This window comes from Cetorhinus maximus, chromosome 16 (genome assembly GCF_964194155.1).
Source record: "Cetorhinus maximus chromosome 16, sCetMax3.hap1.1, whole genome shotgun sequence".
Lineage (NCBI taxonomy): Eukaryota > Metazoa > Chordata > Chondrichthyes > Lamniformes > Cetorhinidae > Cetorhinus > Cetorhinus maximus.
The window spans coordinates 26,699,369-26,717,002 of record NC_135894.1 but is presented as its reverse complement, the minus strand read 5'-3'; the positions used below and the strand labels follow the sequence as shown (position 1 = coordinate 26,717,002).

At 45.3% G+C, this 17,634-nt stretch overlaps 1 protein-coding gene across 1 annotated transcript; it reads left to right on the top strand.

Annotated features, from left to right (window-relative positions):
* The first annotated feature begins 1,918 nt into the window (after positions 1–1,918).
* Positions 1,919–2,894, top strand: LOC144692051 (derriere protein-like). Its single transcript, XM_078560608.1, is given in 3 exon segments — positions 1,919–1,970; positions 2,100–2,715; positions 2,717–2,894. Coding segments are annotated over 3 exon segments (846 nt in total).
* The last annotated feature ends 14,740 nt before the right edge of the window (positions 2,895–17,634 follow it).

Genomic DNA, 17,634 nt, shown 5'->3' with positions numbered 1-17,634 from the left:
TGTGTGAGGGCTTGCGGGTCCAAGTACAACCCCAGGAACTCCTCTTTCTATCCCTGGAGCTGCTTCTCCATGCGTCACTGCTCTCTCCATGGAGGAGGCATTGTTCTTGGACTTGAGGGCCAACTCAGTGCTCACGCTCTGCATGGACTCCTTCACAACAGAGACCATGGCACTCAGACCTTCATGGATCTCCACCACATCCTCCTGCAAATCTCACTGGACATCCAGCATCTGCCGCCTAATGGATAACTCCAGAGGCTAATCATCTGCCTTCAACTGAGCGTCACAGAGTTCCACAGCACTGAAAAAGGCCCTTCGGTCCATCGAGCCTGCGCCAGTCAAACAAGTACCTAACTATTCTACTCCCATTTTCCAGCACTAGGTCCAAAGCCTTGTATGCCATGGCATCGCAAGTGCGTATCCAAATACTTCTTAAATATTATGAGGGTTCCTGCCTCTATCACCCTTTCAGGCAGTGAGTTCCAGACTCCCACCACCCCCTGGGTGAAAAAATTCTTCCTCACATCCCCTCTAAACCTCCTGCCCCTTACCTTAAATCATCCTGGTCCCCAGCAGTCCTCTGACTGCCTGTGCCATGGGCACTCTCTGCCTCTCAAGCGAGTGAAGTGCCCTCACTGACATTCTAGCCGCCAATCTAATGCCCACCGAAGTGCTGGTATCTGTGCTGGTGTCTGCTTCAGAGAGCGGGTGTGACACAGGTGCTAGTGAAGCCCAGAGGTCCTCCGGCGTCGGGTGGGTGGGGGGGGGCCCTTCGGGGTCCAGAGAGCAAGTGTATGCTGGCAAATCTAAAAGGGAGAACAAGGACATGTCATTAGTTAAAATCACCATACTGTCACTGTGCATGCCAGGCACCCTGGTGAGACAATGGAGATCTGCATCTTGGTGCCATCATCTTTCAATGATCAATGGGGACTCCAGGTTTAAGGCTCCCATCAATGAAGAGACTACACAAGAATGTTTGCACAATCTGAAACTCTCACCTCTGTGCACTGCGCTGCTACCTTTGTCTCTCCACGCCCAGTCGCTAATGGAGCGTGCTGGCTCTCCAGCTCAAGGGCATCCTGCTCAAACCTGGTGAGCTGCAGATTAGGCAGGCCTCCACCTATATGTGCTCTCTCTGCTTGGTTATGGCTTGTCTTCTCCTGAAAGGACAAAGGAGCATTGATTAGTCCACTCTCTACCTGCAGCGCCATTGCAGCCTGGCCAGCCCCACCTGAGGAACACCTCGCAGGGCACATCCAAGTCCTGGCCCTCGAGCCGCAAGGCACTCAGTCCAAGCAACCAGGGCTCAGTCCCTTGGCCAGCTCCGGCGTCATTGATGGTTGGCACTCAGACTCTAACACCCATGAGGACCACGGAGAAGACGGCCACACCTTAACACTTCTGGACACTGACCCATACCAACACGGAACTCTCCCTTCCTGAGCGCAGCAGGTCATTGAACCTCTCCCGGCACTGCACCCATGTGCACCATACCATGTTATGGCTGCTGACCAGCACCACCACCTCCTCCCATGCCCTCTTTGTGAGGTGCAGTGGCCTCCTCCTCCCATCTCTGGGGACAAGGGTGTCCCTCCTGGCAGCCACCTCCTCCAGGAGGACCACAAGGCACTCATCTGAAAAGTGGGGTCCGAGTGCCCACCCAACCTGCCCTCCCGCCTGGCATTTCCAGCTGCACTCAACTCCATCACTTTGCTAACACATTCTTCTTTGGCAGCCTTCCAGGGGCTGCCTGGGCTATTTTAAACCGCCTGCCGGGTCGTCATTGGACCAGGCTCCTGACAGACCCCTGCCCCCGCTCAGCCCTTCACGACCTGTGAGGAGCTGCGTTTCATGCATGGGCAGGCCTTAATTGGCCCGCCAACGTGAAATCATGGTCAGGGGCCGATTGCGGGATATGGCCCGTTTCCTGGCCACTCCTGGGCACGCCGATGGCGCGCCCACCAACGGTAAAATCCAGGCCAATATCTCCTTATGCAGCTCTGAGTCATACTTTGTTTTATAATGTAACATTAGAAATGACATTTCTTTACATTAAAGGTGCTATATAAATATAAGTTGTTGTTCTCTTGTGTCAGGTGGTCCAATCTCTGGACTGGGATCGCTGCCATTGCTGTGCATGCGGAGACGGCTTTACTTCAACCTGTCAGTGCTGGAAGAAGTGGAGGAGCTCACACTAGCCCAGTTGGAGCTCACCCTCCTTGGAGACCCCTACCCAATCCCTGGGACAGCTGCAACCTGCACCCTGTCCATTTGGAAGATGGGAGAGACCCCCAACTCCAGGCAGCAACTCATCGCCTCGCAGTCCTTCCAGACCTTGCACAGCTCCCTCTACTTCAACCTGACTCAGATTACTATGGCCTGGAGACGCCAGAGCAGTAACCAGGGGGCACTCCTGGAGGTGGGCAGCTCCTCGATGGGGGATGTGCAGGCACCAAGCCCAGCCTGCGCCCGGATCTCCCGGGATCTGCACATCTCCCTGTTGGTGGTGACCCTGAATCGAGAGAAATGCAAAGCGTCCAGGAGGAAGAGGAGACCCTTTCAGCTGCCCCTCGCGTTCAGCCGCGTCTGCAAACGGAGGAGGCTCCACATCCAGTTCAAGGACGTAGGCTGGCAACACTGGATCATCGCCCCCCAGGGTTACATGGCCAGCTATTGCCATGGGGAGTGCCCTTACCCCTTGAGCGAGAGTCTGAACCAACCATGCCATTCTGCAAACACTGGTGCACGCCACTGACCCTGACCACACCCCCCAACCCTGCTGTGTCCCCATTAAACTCTCCCCTATTTCCATGCTTTATTACGATAACAATGACAATGTGGTTTTGAGACATTATGATGATATGGTGGTGGATGAGTGTGGTTGTAGATAAAATCTACTCTGGGTGAAGTTGTTTTTAACTCTGTTGCAGTACTGGTCTCCCTCTTTTAGCAATCTTTATCATGTTTTCCCCCACAATAAATCTTTGCTTTCTAACAATTATGCTTTTATTTTCGGGTGAAGAGTGTAAACTTGGATTTTGTCTTTAACTCCAGAGGATGAGTGGGTGACAATGTTACAGATTTTTCCAGCTGGCTTCCCCGAGCAGTATTGATGGTTGAGCCTCGTGCATTTGAATGGTCACTTGCAGAGCAGGTTAAGAATACCCTGTGTAATCCTGGACATGTTCATCCATGATTTATCACAGTGAAAGGGTCAGATGCTAACTACTTGACTGTGGAATTTGATGTAAAGTCAGGGGACTGCATTTGGAGCAATACGGAATACTGCGGATGTTGGAAATCTGAAATAAAAACAGAAAATGCTGGAATTACTTATCAGTTCTGGCTGCAACTGTGGAGCGAGAAACAGTTAATGCTTCAGGTCAATAACTTTTCACCAGGACGGGTCATATTTTAACAGGAGGTTCGTTTTCACTTCGTTGCCAATAAATCTCAAAATAAACTTGGCTGTCAAATTTCTTTCACTTAATGGCCGGAATTTTCCGGCTCCACTTTGTCGGGCTCAACAGCAGATACAGTGAGCCATTCAAGCGATTCAAACATCATCAGGTCCGCAAGATCCTGTCGGCGGGAGGGGCCATAAAATTCTGGCCAACGGGTTAAGCCTTTTACATAAACGGGAGTCTATTCAGCCCATCATGCCTGTGACGGCTCTTTGAAACAGCTATCCAATTAGCCTGGATTCCTTGCTGTAGCCCTACAAATGACTCCTTTTCAAATATGTATCCAAGTTCCTTTTGATAAGTTATTATTGAATCTATTTCCACCACCCTTTCGGGCAGTGCATTCAGATCGTAAAAACTGGCTCCCTAAATTTCCACCCCACTATCCAAAAACCATTACTTTGTCCAGTAGCTTTTCTCTACTAATCTAATGATTGCTTTAAGTTCTTCTCTCCCTTTTACTTCTTGACGTTCTACTATTCTTGGGATGTGTTTTGTGTCTTCCACTGTAAAGACAGATACAAAATACTTGTTCGAAGTCTCTTGTTTCCCATTATTAATTCCCCAGTCTCACTCTCTAAGGGACCAATTCTCACTTTTACTACTCTTTTTCCTTTCCATATACTCGTGGAAGATTTTACTGCCTGTTTTCATATTTCTTGCTAGTTTTCCCTCGTACTCTAATTTCTTCCTCTTATTACGTTTTAGCCAACAATGTCAAGAACACAAGAATTAGGAGCAGGAGTGGGCCATTCAGCCCCTCAAGCCTATTTTCCTGTCTATCCCCTATAACCTTTAACGGCCTTGTCAATCAGTCAAAAAAAATCAACATTTGCTGACTTCTACGAGGGGATGGAGGATTGGTAAAATTTTAGATGTTTTCGGGATAGCTTCTTAGAACAGCAAATCTGGAGTTAGCCAAAGAGCAGGCTATACTAGACCTGGTATTGTGTAACGAGGTAGGATTGATTAATGATCTCATAGCGAAGATGCCCTTAGGTAGCAGTGATCGTAATATGATTGAATTTGGCATTCAGTTTGAGGGAGCGAAGAGTGGTTATAAGATTAGTATTTTAAACTTAAATAAGGACAATTATGAGGGCATGAAAGCAGAGCTAGCTAAAGTGAGCTGGCAAATTAGGTTAAGGGATAGGTCAATAGAGATGCAGTGGCAGACATTTAAGGGGATATTTCAGAATACACAATAGATACATTCCAACGAGAGAGAGAAAAATTCCAAGGGGAGGTCTCACCATATGTGGTTAACTAAAAAAAGTTAAAGATAATATCAAATGTAAAGAAAAAGCATATCTTTGCACAAGGATGGGTGGAAGATCAGAAGACTGGACAGAACATAAAAAAAACAGCAAAGAATGACTAAAAGATTATTATGGAGAGAAAAATTAGAGTATAAGGGAAAGCTAAGCTTGAAATATTTGGCTTTTTTTGGCTCGTTGGGCAGGCGAGCGCCCAACCCGAACGAGTGTAAAATGACGGGCGATGACACCAGGCGAGCATCCCGACGTTTTCGCGTGACATTTCAGTCGGTGGGCACGGGCGGGAGTCGGCAGCACGCCCGCTGACAATTAGGCAGCCTATTAAGGCCCTTAATGAACGAATTGATTGAAATTCTTCGCTGCTGTCCAACCGTTCGGCTGACAGCAGGCGAAAAGGCCAAGCGGCCTTTGCATTTTCGGCGAAACCTCATCCACGGGTGGGATGAGGTTTCGACCAGTGTTTAAAAAAAAAAATTTAATTTTTGAAACTCATCTCTAACATGTCTCTGCCCATGTGACAGAGTCACATGAGGGGACGTTTTAACATTTCTAATTTCTTTATTTTTAAGTTTAAAAATCTTCAGCTCCGCTTCAGGGAGCTTTTACTGCACGCACCCACGCGCATGCATGAACTTGCGCGCTCGTGCTTCTCCCACCCCCACCCCGGCAACGCTGAGCTCAGCCCGCATTTTGTGCTGGGGGCCGTTAATTGGCCAACCAGCGTGAAATCACAGTCGGGCCCCGGTCATCGGCGGCGGTCCGTTTTGCGACAGCTCCCGCTCGCCCCCACCGAGCCCACCCGACGACTAGAAAATCCTGGCCATAAAGACAGTAAGAGTTTCTATAGTTATTTAAAAAAGAAAAGTTAACAAAGTAAGTGTTGGAGTCCTATAGAAAGTGAGTCTGGGAAATTAATAATGGAAAATAAGGAGATGGCAGAAAAATTGAACAAGTATTTTGCATCAGTCTTCATTATAAAGGATACACATAACATCCCAGAAATAGTAAATCAAAGAATGGGAGGGAGGAATTCAGGAAAATTACAATCACCAGTGAAGTGGTACTGAGCAAATTGATGGAGCTGCAGGCTGACAAGACCCTGGGTCCTGAGGGACCTCATCCTAACGTCTTAAAAGAAATGGCTAGTGTGATATTTGATGCGTTGGTTTTAATTTTCCAAAATATCCTAGGTTTGGGGAAGGTTCCATTAGACTGGAAAATAGCGAATGTAGCTCCTTTATCAAAAAGGGAGGGAGATGGAAAGCAGGAAATTACAGGTCATTTAACTTAACATCTGTCGCCAGGAAAACGTTAGAAGCTGTTACTAAAGACGTTGTAGCAGGATACTTAATAAATTCAAGGTAATCAGGCAGGGTCAACATGATTTTGTGAGAGGGAAATCATGTTTAACCAATTTGTTGAGTTCTTTGAAGAAATAACATGTGCCTTGGATAAAGGGGATGTGGATGTACTGTACTTACATTTCCAGAAGGCATTTGCTAAGGTGCCATATCAAAGGTTATTGCAGAAAATAAAAGCTGAAGGGATAACATTTGGCATGGATAGAAGATTGGCTAGCTAACAGGAAACAGGGTAGACATAAATGTTGGCAAGGTGTAAAAAGTGGTGTACCACAGGGATCAGTGCTGAGGCCTCAACTTTTTACATGAATGACTTGGATGAAAGGACCGAAGGTATGGTTGCTTTTGTTGATGACACAAAAGTAGGTAGGAAAGTAAGTTGTGAAGCAGATATAAGGAGGTTACATAGGGATATAGATAGGCTAAGTGAGTGGGCAAAGATCTGGTAAATGGAGTATAATGTGGCGAAATGTAAAATCATCCATTTTGGCAGGAGGAATAAAAAAGAAGCATATTATCTAAATGGTGAGAGAATGCAGAGCTCTGAGATGTAGAAGGATCTTGGTGTCCTAGTGCATGAATCGCAAAAGGTTAGTATGCAGGTACAGCAAGTAATTAGGAAAGCTAATAGAATGTTATCATTTATTGTGAAGGGTTAAGGTTACAAAAGTAGGAGGTTATGTTTCAGCTATACAGGGTATTGGTGAGACCACATGTGGAGTACTGTGTACAACATTGGTCTCCTTATTTAAGGAAAGATGTAAATGTATTTGAAGCAATTCAGAGAAGGTTTACTTTACTAGACTAATTCCTGGAATGCGCGGGTTATCTTATGAGGAAAGGTTGGACAGGCTAGGCTTGTATCTGCTGGAGTTTAGAAGAGTAAAATGTGATTTGATTGAAACATATAAGATCTTGAGGAGTCTTGACAGGGTCATTGTGGAAAGGATGTTTCCTCTTGTGGGAGGATCTAGAACTAGGGGGTCACAGTTTAAAAATAAGTGCAGTAGATGTTATGTACATGGATTTTAGCAAGGCATTTGACAAGGTCCCACATGGCAGATTGGTCAGGAAAATAAATGCCCATGGGATTCAGGGTAATGTGGCAAACTGGATAAAAGGTTGGCTTTGTAACAGGAAACAAAGGGTAATGGTCGATGGATGCCCTTGCAAATGGAAAGTTGTCTCAAGTGGTGTTCCACAGGGCTCGGTGTTGGGACCCTTGCTTTTTGTGTTATATATTAACGATTTGGATGTGAATGTGGGGGGCACGATTGGGAAATTTGCAGATGACACAAAGATTGGCCGAGTAGTGGATAGTGTAGAGGATAGCCATAATCTCCAAAACGATATAGATGGGTTGGTGGAGTGGGCGGTAAAGTGGCAGATGGATTTTAACATAGAGAAGTGTGAGGTCATACATTTAGGGAGGTCAAACAGTTACAGGGATTGCAAAATAAATGGGAATATACTAAGAGGGGTAGATGAAGTGCGAGATCTTGGCATACAAGTGCACAGGTCCCTGAAGGCAGCAGTTCAAGTAGACAAGGTTGTAAAGAAGGCATATGGAATGCTCTCCTTCATTGGCAGAGGTATAGAATATAAAAGTAAGGATATAATGTTGGAATTGTATAAAACACTGGTGAGGCCACAACTGGAGTATTGTGTGCAGTTCTGGTCACCACATTACAGGAAGGATGTAATAGATCTGGAGAAAGTGCAGAGGAGGTTTTGAAGAATGTTGCCAGGGTTAGAAAAGTAGCTACGAGGAGAGGTTGGATAGGTTGGGGTTATTTTCCTTAGAACAAAGAAGGCTGAGAGGTGACTTGATTGAGGTGTACAAAATTATGAGGGGAATAGATAGAGTGGACAGGATAAAATTGTTTCCCTTGATGGAGAATTCTAGAAGCAGGGGACATAGATTCAAGATAAGTGGCAGAAGGTGTAGAGGGGACATGAGGAAGAACTTTTTTTATGCAGAGGGTAGTGGGTGTCTGGAATTCGCTGCCCAAGTTGGTGGTAGAGGCAGAAACTTTAAACTCTTTTAAAAAGTACCTGGATCTGCACCTAAAGTGCTATAAACTGCAGGGCTATGGGCCGGGTGCAGGAAGGTGGGATTAGAAAGGGCACCGAGGTGTCCTTGGGCTGGCATGGACAAGATGGGCCGAATGGCCTCCTCCTGTGCTGTAACTTTTCTATGGTTCTAAGGGGTCACCCATTTAAGACAGAGATGAGAAATTTTTTCTGTTAAAGGTTCGTGTGTCATAAGACCATAAGACATAGGAGCAGAATGCTCCGCCATTCAATCATGGCTGATAAGTTTTTCAACCCCATTCTCTCGCCTTCTCCCCATAACCTTTGATCCCCTTACCAGTCAAGAACCTATCTATCTCGGTCTTAAATACACTCAATGACCTGGCCTCCACAGCCTTCTGTGGCAATGAATTCCATAGATTCACCACTCTCTGGCTAAAGAAGTTTCTCCTCATCTCTGTTCTAAAAGGTCTTCCCTTTACTCTGAGGCTGTGCCCTCGGGTCCTAGTCTCTTCTACTAATGGAAACATCTTCCCCACGTCCACTCTATCAAGGCCTTTCAGTATTCTGTAAGTTTCAATCAGATCCCCCCTCATCCTTCTAAACTCCATCGAGTATAGACCCAGAGTCCTCAAACATTCCTCATATGTTAAGCCTTTCATTCCTGGGATCGTTCTCGTGAACCTCCTCTGGACCCTCTCCAGGGCCAGCACATCCTTCCTGAGATACAGGGCCCAAAATTGCTCACAATATTCTAAATGTGGTCTGACCAGAGCCTTATAAAGCCTCAGCAGCACATCCCTGCTTTTATATTCTAGTCCTCTCGAAATAAATGCCAACATTGCATTTGCCTTCCTAACTACCGACTCAACCTGCAAGTTAACCTTAAGAGAATCCTGGACTAGGACTCCCAAATCCCTTTGCACTCCAGATTTCTGTTGGAACTCTCTTCCTCAAAAGGCAATGAAAGCAGAGTCGTTGAATGTTTTTAAGGCAGAGGTAGATAGATTCTTGATACGGCGGTGAAAAGTTATCGGGGGTAGGTGAGAATTTGGAGTTGAAGTTAAAATCAGATCAGCCATGATCTTATTGAGCGCTGGAGCAGGCTCAAGGGGCTGAGCGGCCTACTCCTGCTCCTAATTTGTATGTTTGTATGTATCACGAATTTTTGTAGCATTATACATTTTTTGCGATGTTCACTGTGTCCCCTCCCAATATTTTGGAAGATGCTCGGTGTAGACTATTAAAAAAAGTAAAAATTCTTACCCTTTCACGAGATGTGGGCATTGCTGGCTGGGCCAGCATTTATTGCCCATCCCTAATTGCCCTTGAGAAGGTGGTGATGAGCCACCTTCATGAACCACTGCAGTCCATGTGGTGTAGGAATACCCACAGTGCTGTTAAGGACAGAGCTCCAGGATTTTGACCCAACGACAGTGAAGGAACAATGAGATAGTTTCAAGTCAGGATGCTGAGGGGCTTAGAGGGGAACTTGCTGTTGGTGTGATCCCATGCATCTGCTGCTCTTGCCCTTCTAAATGGCAGAGATCGCAGGTGCTGTCCAAGGAGGCTTGCTGAGTTGCTGCAGTGCATCTTGTGGATAGTACACAGTACTGCCACTGTACTTTAGTGATGGAGGGATTGAATGTTTAAGGTGGTGGATAGGATGCTGATCAAGCAGGCTGCCTTGCCCTGGATGGTGTTAAGCTCCGTAAGCATTGGTGGAGCTGTACTCACCCAAGCAAGTGCAGATTATTCAATCACACGCCTGACTTGTGCCTTGTAGATGATAGGCAATCTTTGGGGAGTCAGGAGGTGAGTTACCACGGAATTCCTAACCACGCTATTTATATGGCTAGTCCTGTTAATTTTCTGATAAGTGGTAACTCCCAAGATGTTGATGGCAGGCGATTCAGTGATGGTAATGCCATGAATGTCATGGGATGGTGGTCAGATTCACTCATTTTGGTGATGGGCATTGCCTGACACTTGTGTGGTGCATGTGTACCACACTAAAATATACCACTGAATTTTGCCCAGGTCTCCCTGCATACAGGTATGGACTGCTTCAGTACCTGGGAAATTGTAAATGCTGCTGAACACTGTGCAATCATCAGTGAACATCCCCACTTCTGACCTTATTATGGAGGGAAGGTCATTGATGAAGCAACTGAAGATGGTTGTGCCCAGGATACCACCCTGAGGAACTCCTGCAGTGATGTCCTGGGACTGACCTCCAACAACCACAACCATTTTCCCTTTGTGCTAGGCATGACTCTAACCAGTGGAGATTTTTCCCCCAATTCTCATTGACTCCAGTTTTGCTAGGGCTCCTTGACGTCAAGGGCAGACACTCTCACCTCACCTCTTGAATTCAGCTGTTTTGCCCATCTTTGGACAAAGGCTGTTATGAGGTCTGGGACCAAGTGGCCCTGGTGAAACCCAAACTGAGCGTCAGTGAGCAGGTCATTGCTGAGTAAGTGAGTGGAGCCCCAAGGTGGACTGACATACAAGTCTGTCATCACTCCGCAAACAATCCGGCACCAAATGTAGTGCTCTGCATTCCTTAGGACTCAACCAGGGAGGTCGAGAAGAGGACCCTGATGTTTGGGCAGCCCAGGGTCTCCATAAATTTTGCCCATGCAGACTTGCACCCTGGAGGGGACACTCTAATTTAACTGAACACAATTTTTTTTATTCTTTCATGGGGTGTGGGCATCGCAGGCAAAGCCAGCATTTGTTGCCCATCCCTAATTGCCCTGGAACTGAGTGAATTGCTACCTATTTCAGAGAGTGGCTAAGAGTCAACCGCATTGCACTGGATCTGGAGTCACATGTAGGTCAGACCGGGTATGGGTGGTAGATTTCCTTCGCTACAGGGCATTAGTGAACCAGGTGGGTTTTTACGGCAATTGATGACAGTTTCATGGTCACCATTACTGGGGCTAGCTTTCAATTTCAGATTTATTAATTGAATTCAAATTCCACCAGCTGCCGTGGTGGGATTTGAACCACTGCTCCTCTAAATACCTGGTCATTACACACTCGTTACTAGTCCAGTAACATTACAACTATGCCACCATCTCCCCATTAAACTGAGCCACAGCTGCCAAACATGCACTACTCATTTTCTTGATTCCCAATGAACTGTATGATTTGAATGCCTGTCCGTTATTGAAACTTGAGAAGAAAAATCGGAAGAGAGTTAGGTCTGACGCAAGTCAAGTGTGTTAAAACCTACTGTGAACTATAACATTGGTGTAATGCCCCTGTTCAAGATGGTTACAGTGACCTTTACAGGACATAAGGTATGGGTTTGGAGAGCAGTTTTCATTAATTACGGTTATCCCTGGATCATTTGCAAGTTGATGTTTAATGAGCAGGTTAGGAATGTTGTAGTAATCTACAGAAGTCAACAATGGTTTTATTTTTCACAATCATATCACATCTCTCCTTTACTGCACATGCGATAGGAATCTTTATTATTCAGTCACACAAATTGCTTGCGTACCACTTATTGTTTTTACTTTATGAAGCAAAAAGATTATCTGAAAGTAAAGTGACCTGTGCCTGTTCAGAACCCATGTCAGTTGTCAGGACATTAATGGGATAATTCACTGCAGCCACTCACTCACTTGAGCCACACAAGAACAGGAATGCTTTTCTCATAAGAGAACTGAGTTTTTTTCTTAATTATTTTATGAGATGTATCACAGTATCTTTACAGTGCAGTACAGTCCATTCAGCCCATCGAGTCTGCACTGGCTCTCTGAAAGAGCTTTCAACCTAGTCCCACTCCCCTGCCTTATCCCCGTAACCTTGCATATTCTCTCTTTTCAGGTTGCAATCCAATTCCCTTATGGATACCTCGATTGAACCTTTCAGGATGTTTGTTCCAGACTCCAACCACCCTCTGGGTGAAAAAATCTTTCCTCACACATTTTTCCTCCTTTTACCAATTAGTCCTTGATGTTCTCTTGAGTGGGAACAGTTTCTCATTATTTACCTTGTCCATACCTCTCAGGATCTTGAATAGCTCTATCATGTCTCCTTTCAGCCTTCTTTTCTCCAAGGAAAACAGTCCCAACCTCTCCAATCTATCCTCATAGCTACAGTTCTTCATCCCAGGAATCATACTTGTGAATCTCCCCTGTATTTTCTCCAATGCTTTCACATCCTTCCTCATGCATGGTGCCCAGAACTGGACTCAGTACTCCAGATGAGCCCTAACTAGTGTTTTATACAAGTTCAACATGACTTCCTCACTCTTATACTCAATGCCCCTATTAATTAAGCCTAAGATACTATATGCTTTATTAACTGCTCTCTCAACACGCCTTGCCATCTTCAATGACCTATGTACATATACACCAAGATGCATCTGTCCCTGCACCTCCTTTAGAGGCTCTCCCTTTATTTTATGCTGTCTCACCATATCTTTCCTGCCAGAACAAATCACCTCTCACTTCTCTGCATTGAACTTCATCTGCCACTTGTCTGCCCAATCCACCAACATGTCTATGTCCTTTTGAAGTTCAAGACTATCCGCATCACTGTTGACAATGTTTCCAATCTTCGTATCATCTGCAAATTTTGAAATCATGCCCTGCACACCATAGTCTAGGTCATTGACATATATCAGGAAGAGCAAGGATCCCAACACTGACCCCTGAGGAACTCCACTACAACCATTTATCACTACTCTCTGTTTCCTGTCACTCAGCCAATTTCTTATCCAAGTGCCTACTTTCCCTTTTACTCCATGACCTAGAATTTTGCTCACAAGTCTGTTGTGTGGCATTGTATCAAATGCCTTTTGAAAATTCATATACATCACATTAACAGTGTTGCCCTTATCAACCTTCTCTGTTGCCTCCTGAAAAACAGTTCAGCAAGTTACTTTAACATGAATTTCTATTAATGAATCCATACTGGCTTTCCTTAATTATCCAGCACTTATCTAAGTGACTATTGATTTTATCCTGAACTATAGTTTCCAGAAGGTTCCCTACCACTGAAGTCAAACTGACTGGTCTGTAGTTGTCAGCTTTATCCTTGCACCCCATTTTGTACAAGGGTGTAACATTCGCAATTCTCCAGTCCTCTGGCACCACCCCTGTGCCTAAGGAAGACTGGAAAATTATCACTGGTGCCTCTACAACTTCCACTCTCCACTTCCCTCAGTACCCGTGGATGCATCTCACCTGGTCCTGGTTCCTTATCTATTTTAAGTAAAGATAGCCTTAATAACGCCACCTCCTTCTCAATTGTAAAATATTCTAGTGTACCAGTTACCTTGCCTCTGGATTTATTTGTCCTACCTTTACCCTGCAAGGGAATATACCTTGACATTGGGCACCTTCAAAGAAAAAGTATTGCAGGCATTGTTCAGACATCGTCTTTTCTGCCAACATTTGATTCCAACTCACATGACTCAGATGCATTCTCACCCCATCAAAGTTGGCTTTCCCCCAAGTAATTATCCCTGCTCTGGATTGTTCCTTGTCCTTTTCCAAGATTAACCAAAACCTTATGATACAATGGTCACTGTCCCTCAAATGCTCTTCTATTGTTATTTGATCCACTTGGGCCAACTCATTCTCCAGAACCAGGTCCAACAGTGCCTGACCTCTTATTGGACAGGAAACATACCACTGCAGAATATTATCTCGGACACATTCCAGGAACTCGCGTCCCTCTTGCACCCTTTACACTATCCCTATCCCAGTCTATATTTGGATAATTGAGGTCCCCCATTATAATTAATGTATAATTCTTGCATCGCTCTGTAATTTCTTTGAAAATTTGTTTCTCTACATCCATTCCATTAGTGGGCCTCGCTGGCTAGGCCAACATGTATTGCCCATCCTTAATTGCCCTTGAGAAGGTGGTGGTGAGCTACCTTCTTGAACCACTGCGTCTATGTGGTGTGGGTGCGCCAACAGTGCTAATAGGGAGGGAGTTCCAGGATTTTGACCCAGCAATAGTGAAGGAACAGCGATATATTTCCAAGTCAGGATGATATGAGGGGAACTTACAGGTGGTGGTGTTCCCATGCATCTGCTGCCTTGTCCTTCTAAATGGTAGATATCATTTGGAAGATGCTGTTGAAGGAACAAGTCCTTTGTAATTAATGAGACAGGAGCTTGAATGCCCTTTCCTTTCATTGCCAGGTAACTGTCCTACTCTTCTTCAAAATAGTGCCTACGACGTGCACCTGAGAGGGCAGAGAAGGCCTTGGTTTAAGGTCTCACCTGAAAGACGGTGCCTCTGGCAGTGTAGTACTCCATCAGTACTGCATTGGATTGTGAGTTTGGATTTTATGGTCAATTACTTGAAGCAAGATTTAAGACTGGTTCAGACGGAGGGAATAAAATCACTCTCTTTACTGGTAATGCAAAAAGACTAGGTATAAAGTGAGTTTTGGTCTGAGTGACTATGTCCACAAAATGAATCTAACTATTGTGCAACAACAATTTAGTAATGAATGGGTCATTGAACTGTTTCTCCCTATTTACTCTGTCCAGACCCCTCATGATTTTGAATACCTTTATCAAATCTTCCCTCAACCATCTTTTCTCTAAGGAAAACAGCCCTAACTTCCCCAATCTAACTTCATAATTGAAGTTCCTTATTCCTGGAACCATTCTCATGAATCTTTTCTGCACTCTCTCCAATGCCTTCACACCCTTCCTAAAGTGCGGCACCCAAAATTGGACCCAATACTCCTGCTGAGGCTGAACTAGTGACTTACACAAGCTCAACATAACCTTCTTGCTCTTGTACTCCATGTCCCTATTAATAAAGCCCAGGATACTGTATGCTTTATCATGGACTCTCAGCTGTTTCCCAAGTAGCAGCTAAGGTGGCTGCGCCTAGAAGAAGCACAGAATAGTTCAGATCCACCTACAGGAAGGGAAATGACCCAGATGGTAGTACCTGCTGCAAAACACTCAGCAAATCAGGCAGCATCTGGAAAGGGAGGCCTAACCCTTCATCTGACCAAAGCTGGGTCTGAAAGAGCTTCCTTCCTCCACAGGGGCCACAAGGCTTGCTAAGTGCATTGACAGTTTGAGCTGCCCAGTGCCTGGCTTGTTTTACAGGTACAGGAAGTGGATGCAGAGGTACAGGAACTGGATGCAGAGATACATCACATATTATGGGCTAAATGTTTGTCACTGATTTTGCAGCATGTGTGGAGGTTTCAGTTGTGTGGCTGTGTGGAGCAGAGGATATGGGAGTTGAGTTCTCACAGGCTGGATTCACAATGCTCGAGTTGAATTCAGCAAATCTAGTCATTTGCGGACTGACACTAGGTAGCATGACCAAGAAAACTGACAAATTGTTGTAAAAACCCCAATTGATTCACTAATGACCTTCAGGGACAATTTGATCTGGTTTGGTCTCCACATGACTTCAGTCCCAAACTGTGGTTGGCTCAGTGCTTCTTTGGGTTAGGAGGGTTGGGTATTAAATACCACCCTTGCCAGTGTCACTCACCTCCCAAGACACACTTGTTTTAGAAGGGAATGGGATGGTAGATAATTAAGGTCAGGGTGCAAATACTGAGATGAGTAGTTTATTCAAAGACATGGGGAATATTCAGAGTGGGTTTGTAAAGGGAAAAGTATGTGCGGCGATTCCATTAAAGTAGCCAGTTTAATAAACATTCCGCTTAAAGATATAAAGTACTGCAAAACAGGTATATGAGAAAGCCTCATCTAAAGTCGATGACCTCGCACTTTTGTACATTGAACTCTATCTACCATAGTTTTGCGCATTCACTTAGTCTGCCTTTGCCCCTTGATAACTTCCTGCTCCCACACACACAACTTCCTGGACATCTTAGTGTCACTCTCAAGTTTGGAATGTAACTCCATAATTTCAAGTCCATGGCAAAAAGCTGGTCCCCATAAACAGATCAACTGGGATTGCATCCAGCCAGTCAGAGGCCATTCTGTTTATTCCTACTACCTCTCAACAAATTAAGGAACCAGAAATGGGATTTTCAGCAACTCCCACCTGATCCAGCTGGCTTTCACAGCCTAGAACCAGTTTGCCCTTGCTCTCCTGTGCATCTGCTCAATGGGAAATGCGAGCAGCAAGTCCCCACCGCTCCTTGCCTATGCTAGTGAGGTTGCGATCAGATTCCAATGGGAGCTACAGGTGTCTGTCCCTGAATGGAGATGGAAATGAGGAGGAACTGATCTCCAGTGAGCTTAGCATCCCTTAAAACTTATCCATGTGTAATGGGGAAGAAAATAATCACCATCATCTCAATGGCTAAGCTCAAATCTTCAGCCACCACTGGAAGTCAACCATTTCTCCTTTAGGGCCTTCAGCAGAACATGAAATCCCAATACCTGCCAAGGAGAATGGCAATTCAGAAGTGTTTCTCAATCTCTGTGTGCTTCCATGATGTTTAAATGTAGCAGTCACTTCCTGGTTGGCCTGTTTTCACCGAAGGCAAGTCACAGAGAGTCAGAGGGTGCATCGGATAAGCTCTCCTTTCTTTTCTCCACTCCCTATTGGGCAAAGAGGTGCCAGTTTGCAACCCACACCACCCAGAGCTGTGGCAATAGGACGACTATATGCATTGTTTTTTGGTACACACTGCTGCCACTGCAACGATGATGGAAGGAGTGAATGTTTAAGCTGATGGTTGGGGTGCCAATCAAGCAGGCTGCTTTATCCTGGATGGTGTTGAGCTTCTTGAGTGTTGTGGGAGCTGCATTCATCCAGGCAAGTGGACAGTATTCCATCACATTCCTGATCTGTGCCTTGTAGATGGTGGACAGGCTTTGGGGAGTCAGGAGGTGAGTTACTCATCGCAGGATTCATAGCCTCTGACCTGCTCTTGTAGCCACAGTACATGTATGGCTGGTCCAGTTCAGTTTCTGGTCAATGGTAATCCCCAGGATGTTGATGGTGGGGGATTTGGTGACGGTAATGCTATCGAATGTCAAGAGGAGATGGTCAGATTCTCTCTTGTTGGTGATGGTCATTGCCTGGCACTTGTGTAGCACGAATGTTACTTGCCAATTAGCCCATTGTTCCACCCCAAATTGTGACAACAGTATACACTATTCACCCAATGCTTTTTGAGGACATATTTTCTTCTAGATAGAAGGGCAGCACTGAGCAATTGGTTGATTTTCCAGTGAGCACAGGCCTGCAGCTGGGTACCTTGTAGCGTGAAGCCATAGCTCTATGGTGGGAATCTCACTGGGTTAGTCAGACTAAATTGCATGAGGTTGGTGATGATGCGGCTCTAGGCTGGGTACCATGTCATCTGCTGCATCATGGCGCAAAATATCAGGTGTCTATTATCCCCCCAACCCCCATAATGTCCTTGAAGCACAGCCAGAGCAGTCAATGAATTTAGTTTACATTAAAATCATCAAGCATGATAAAATTATCACCTCCTGTGTCACAGATATACTGTGAACTCAACACACTTTTTGGAAAGTTGCTTAATGTGAGCACAGTTTAGTT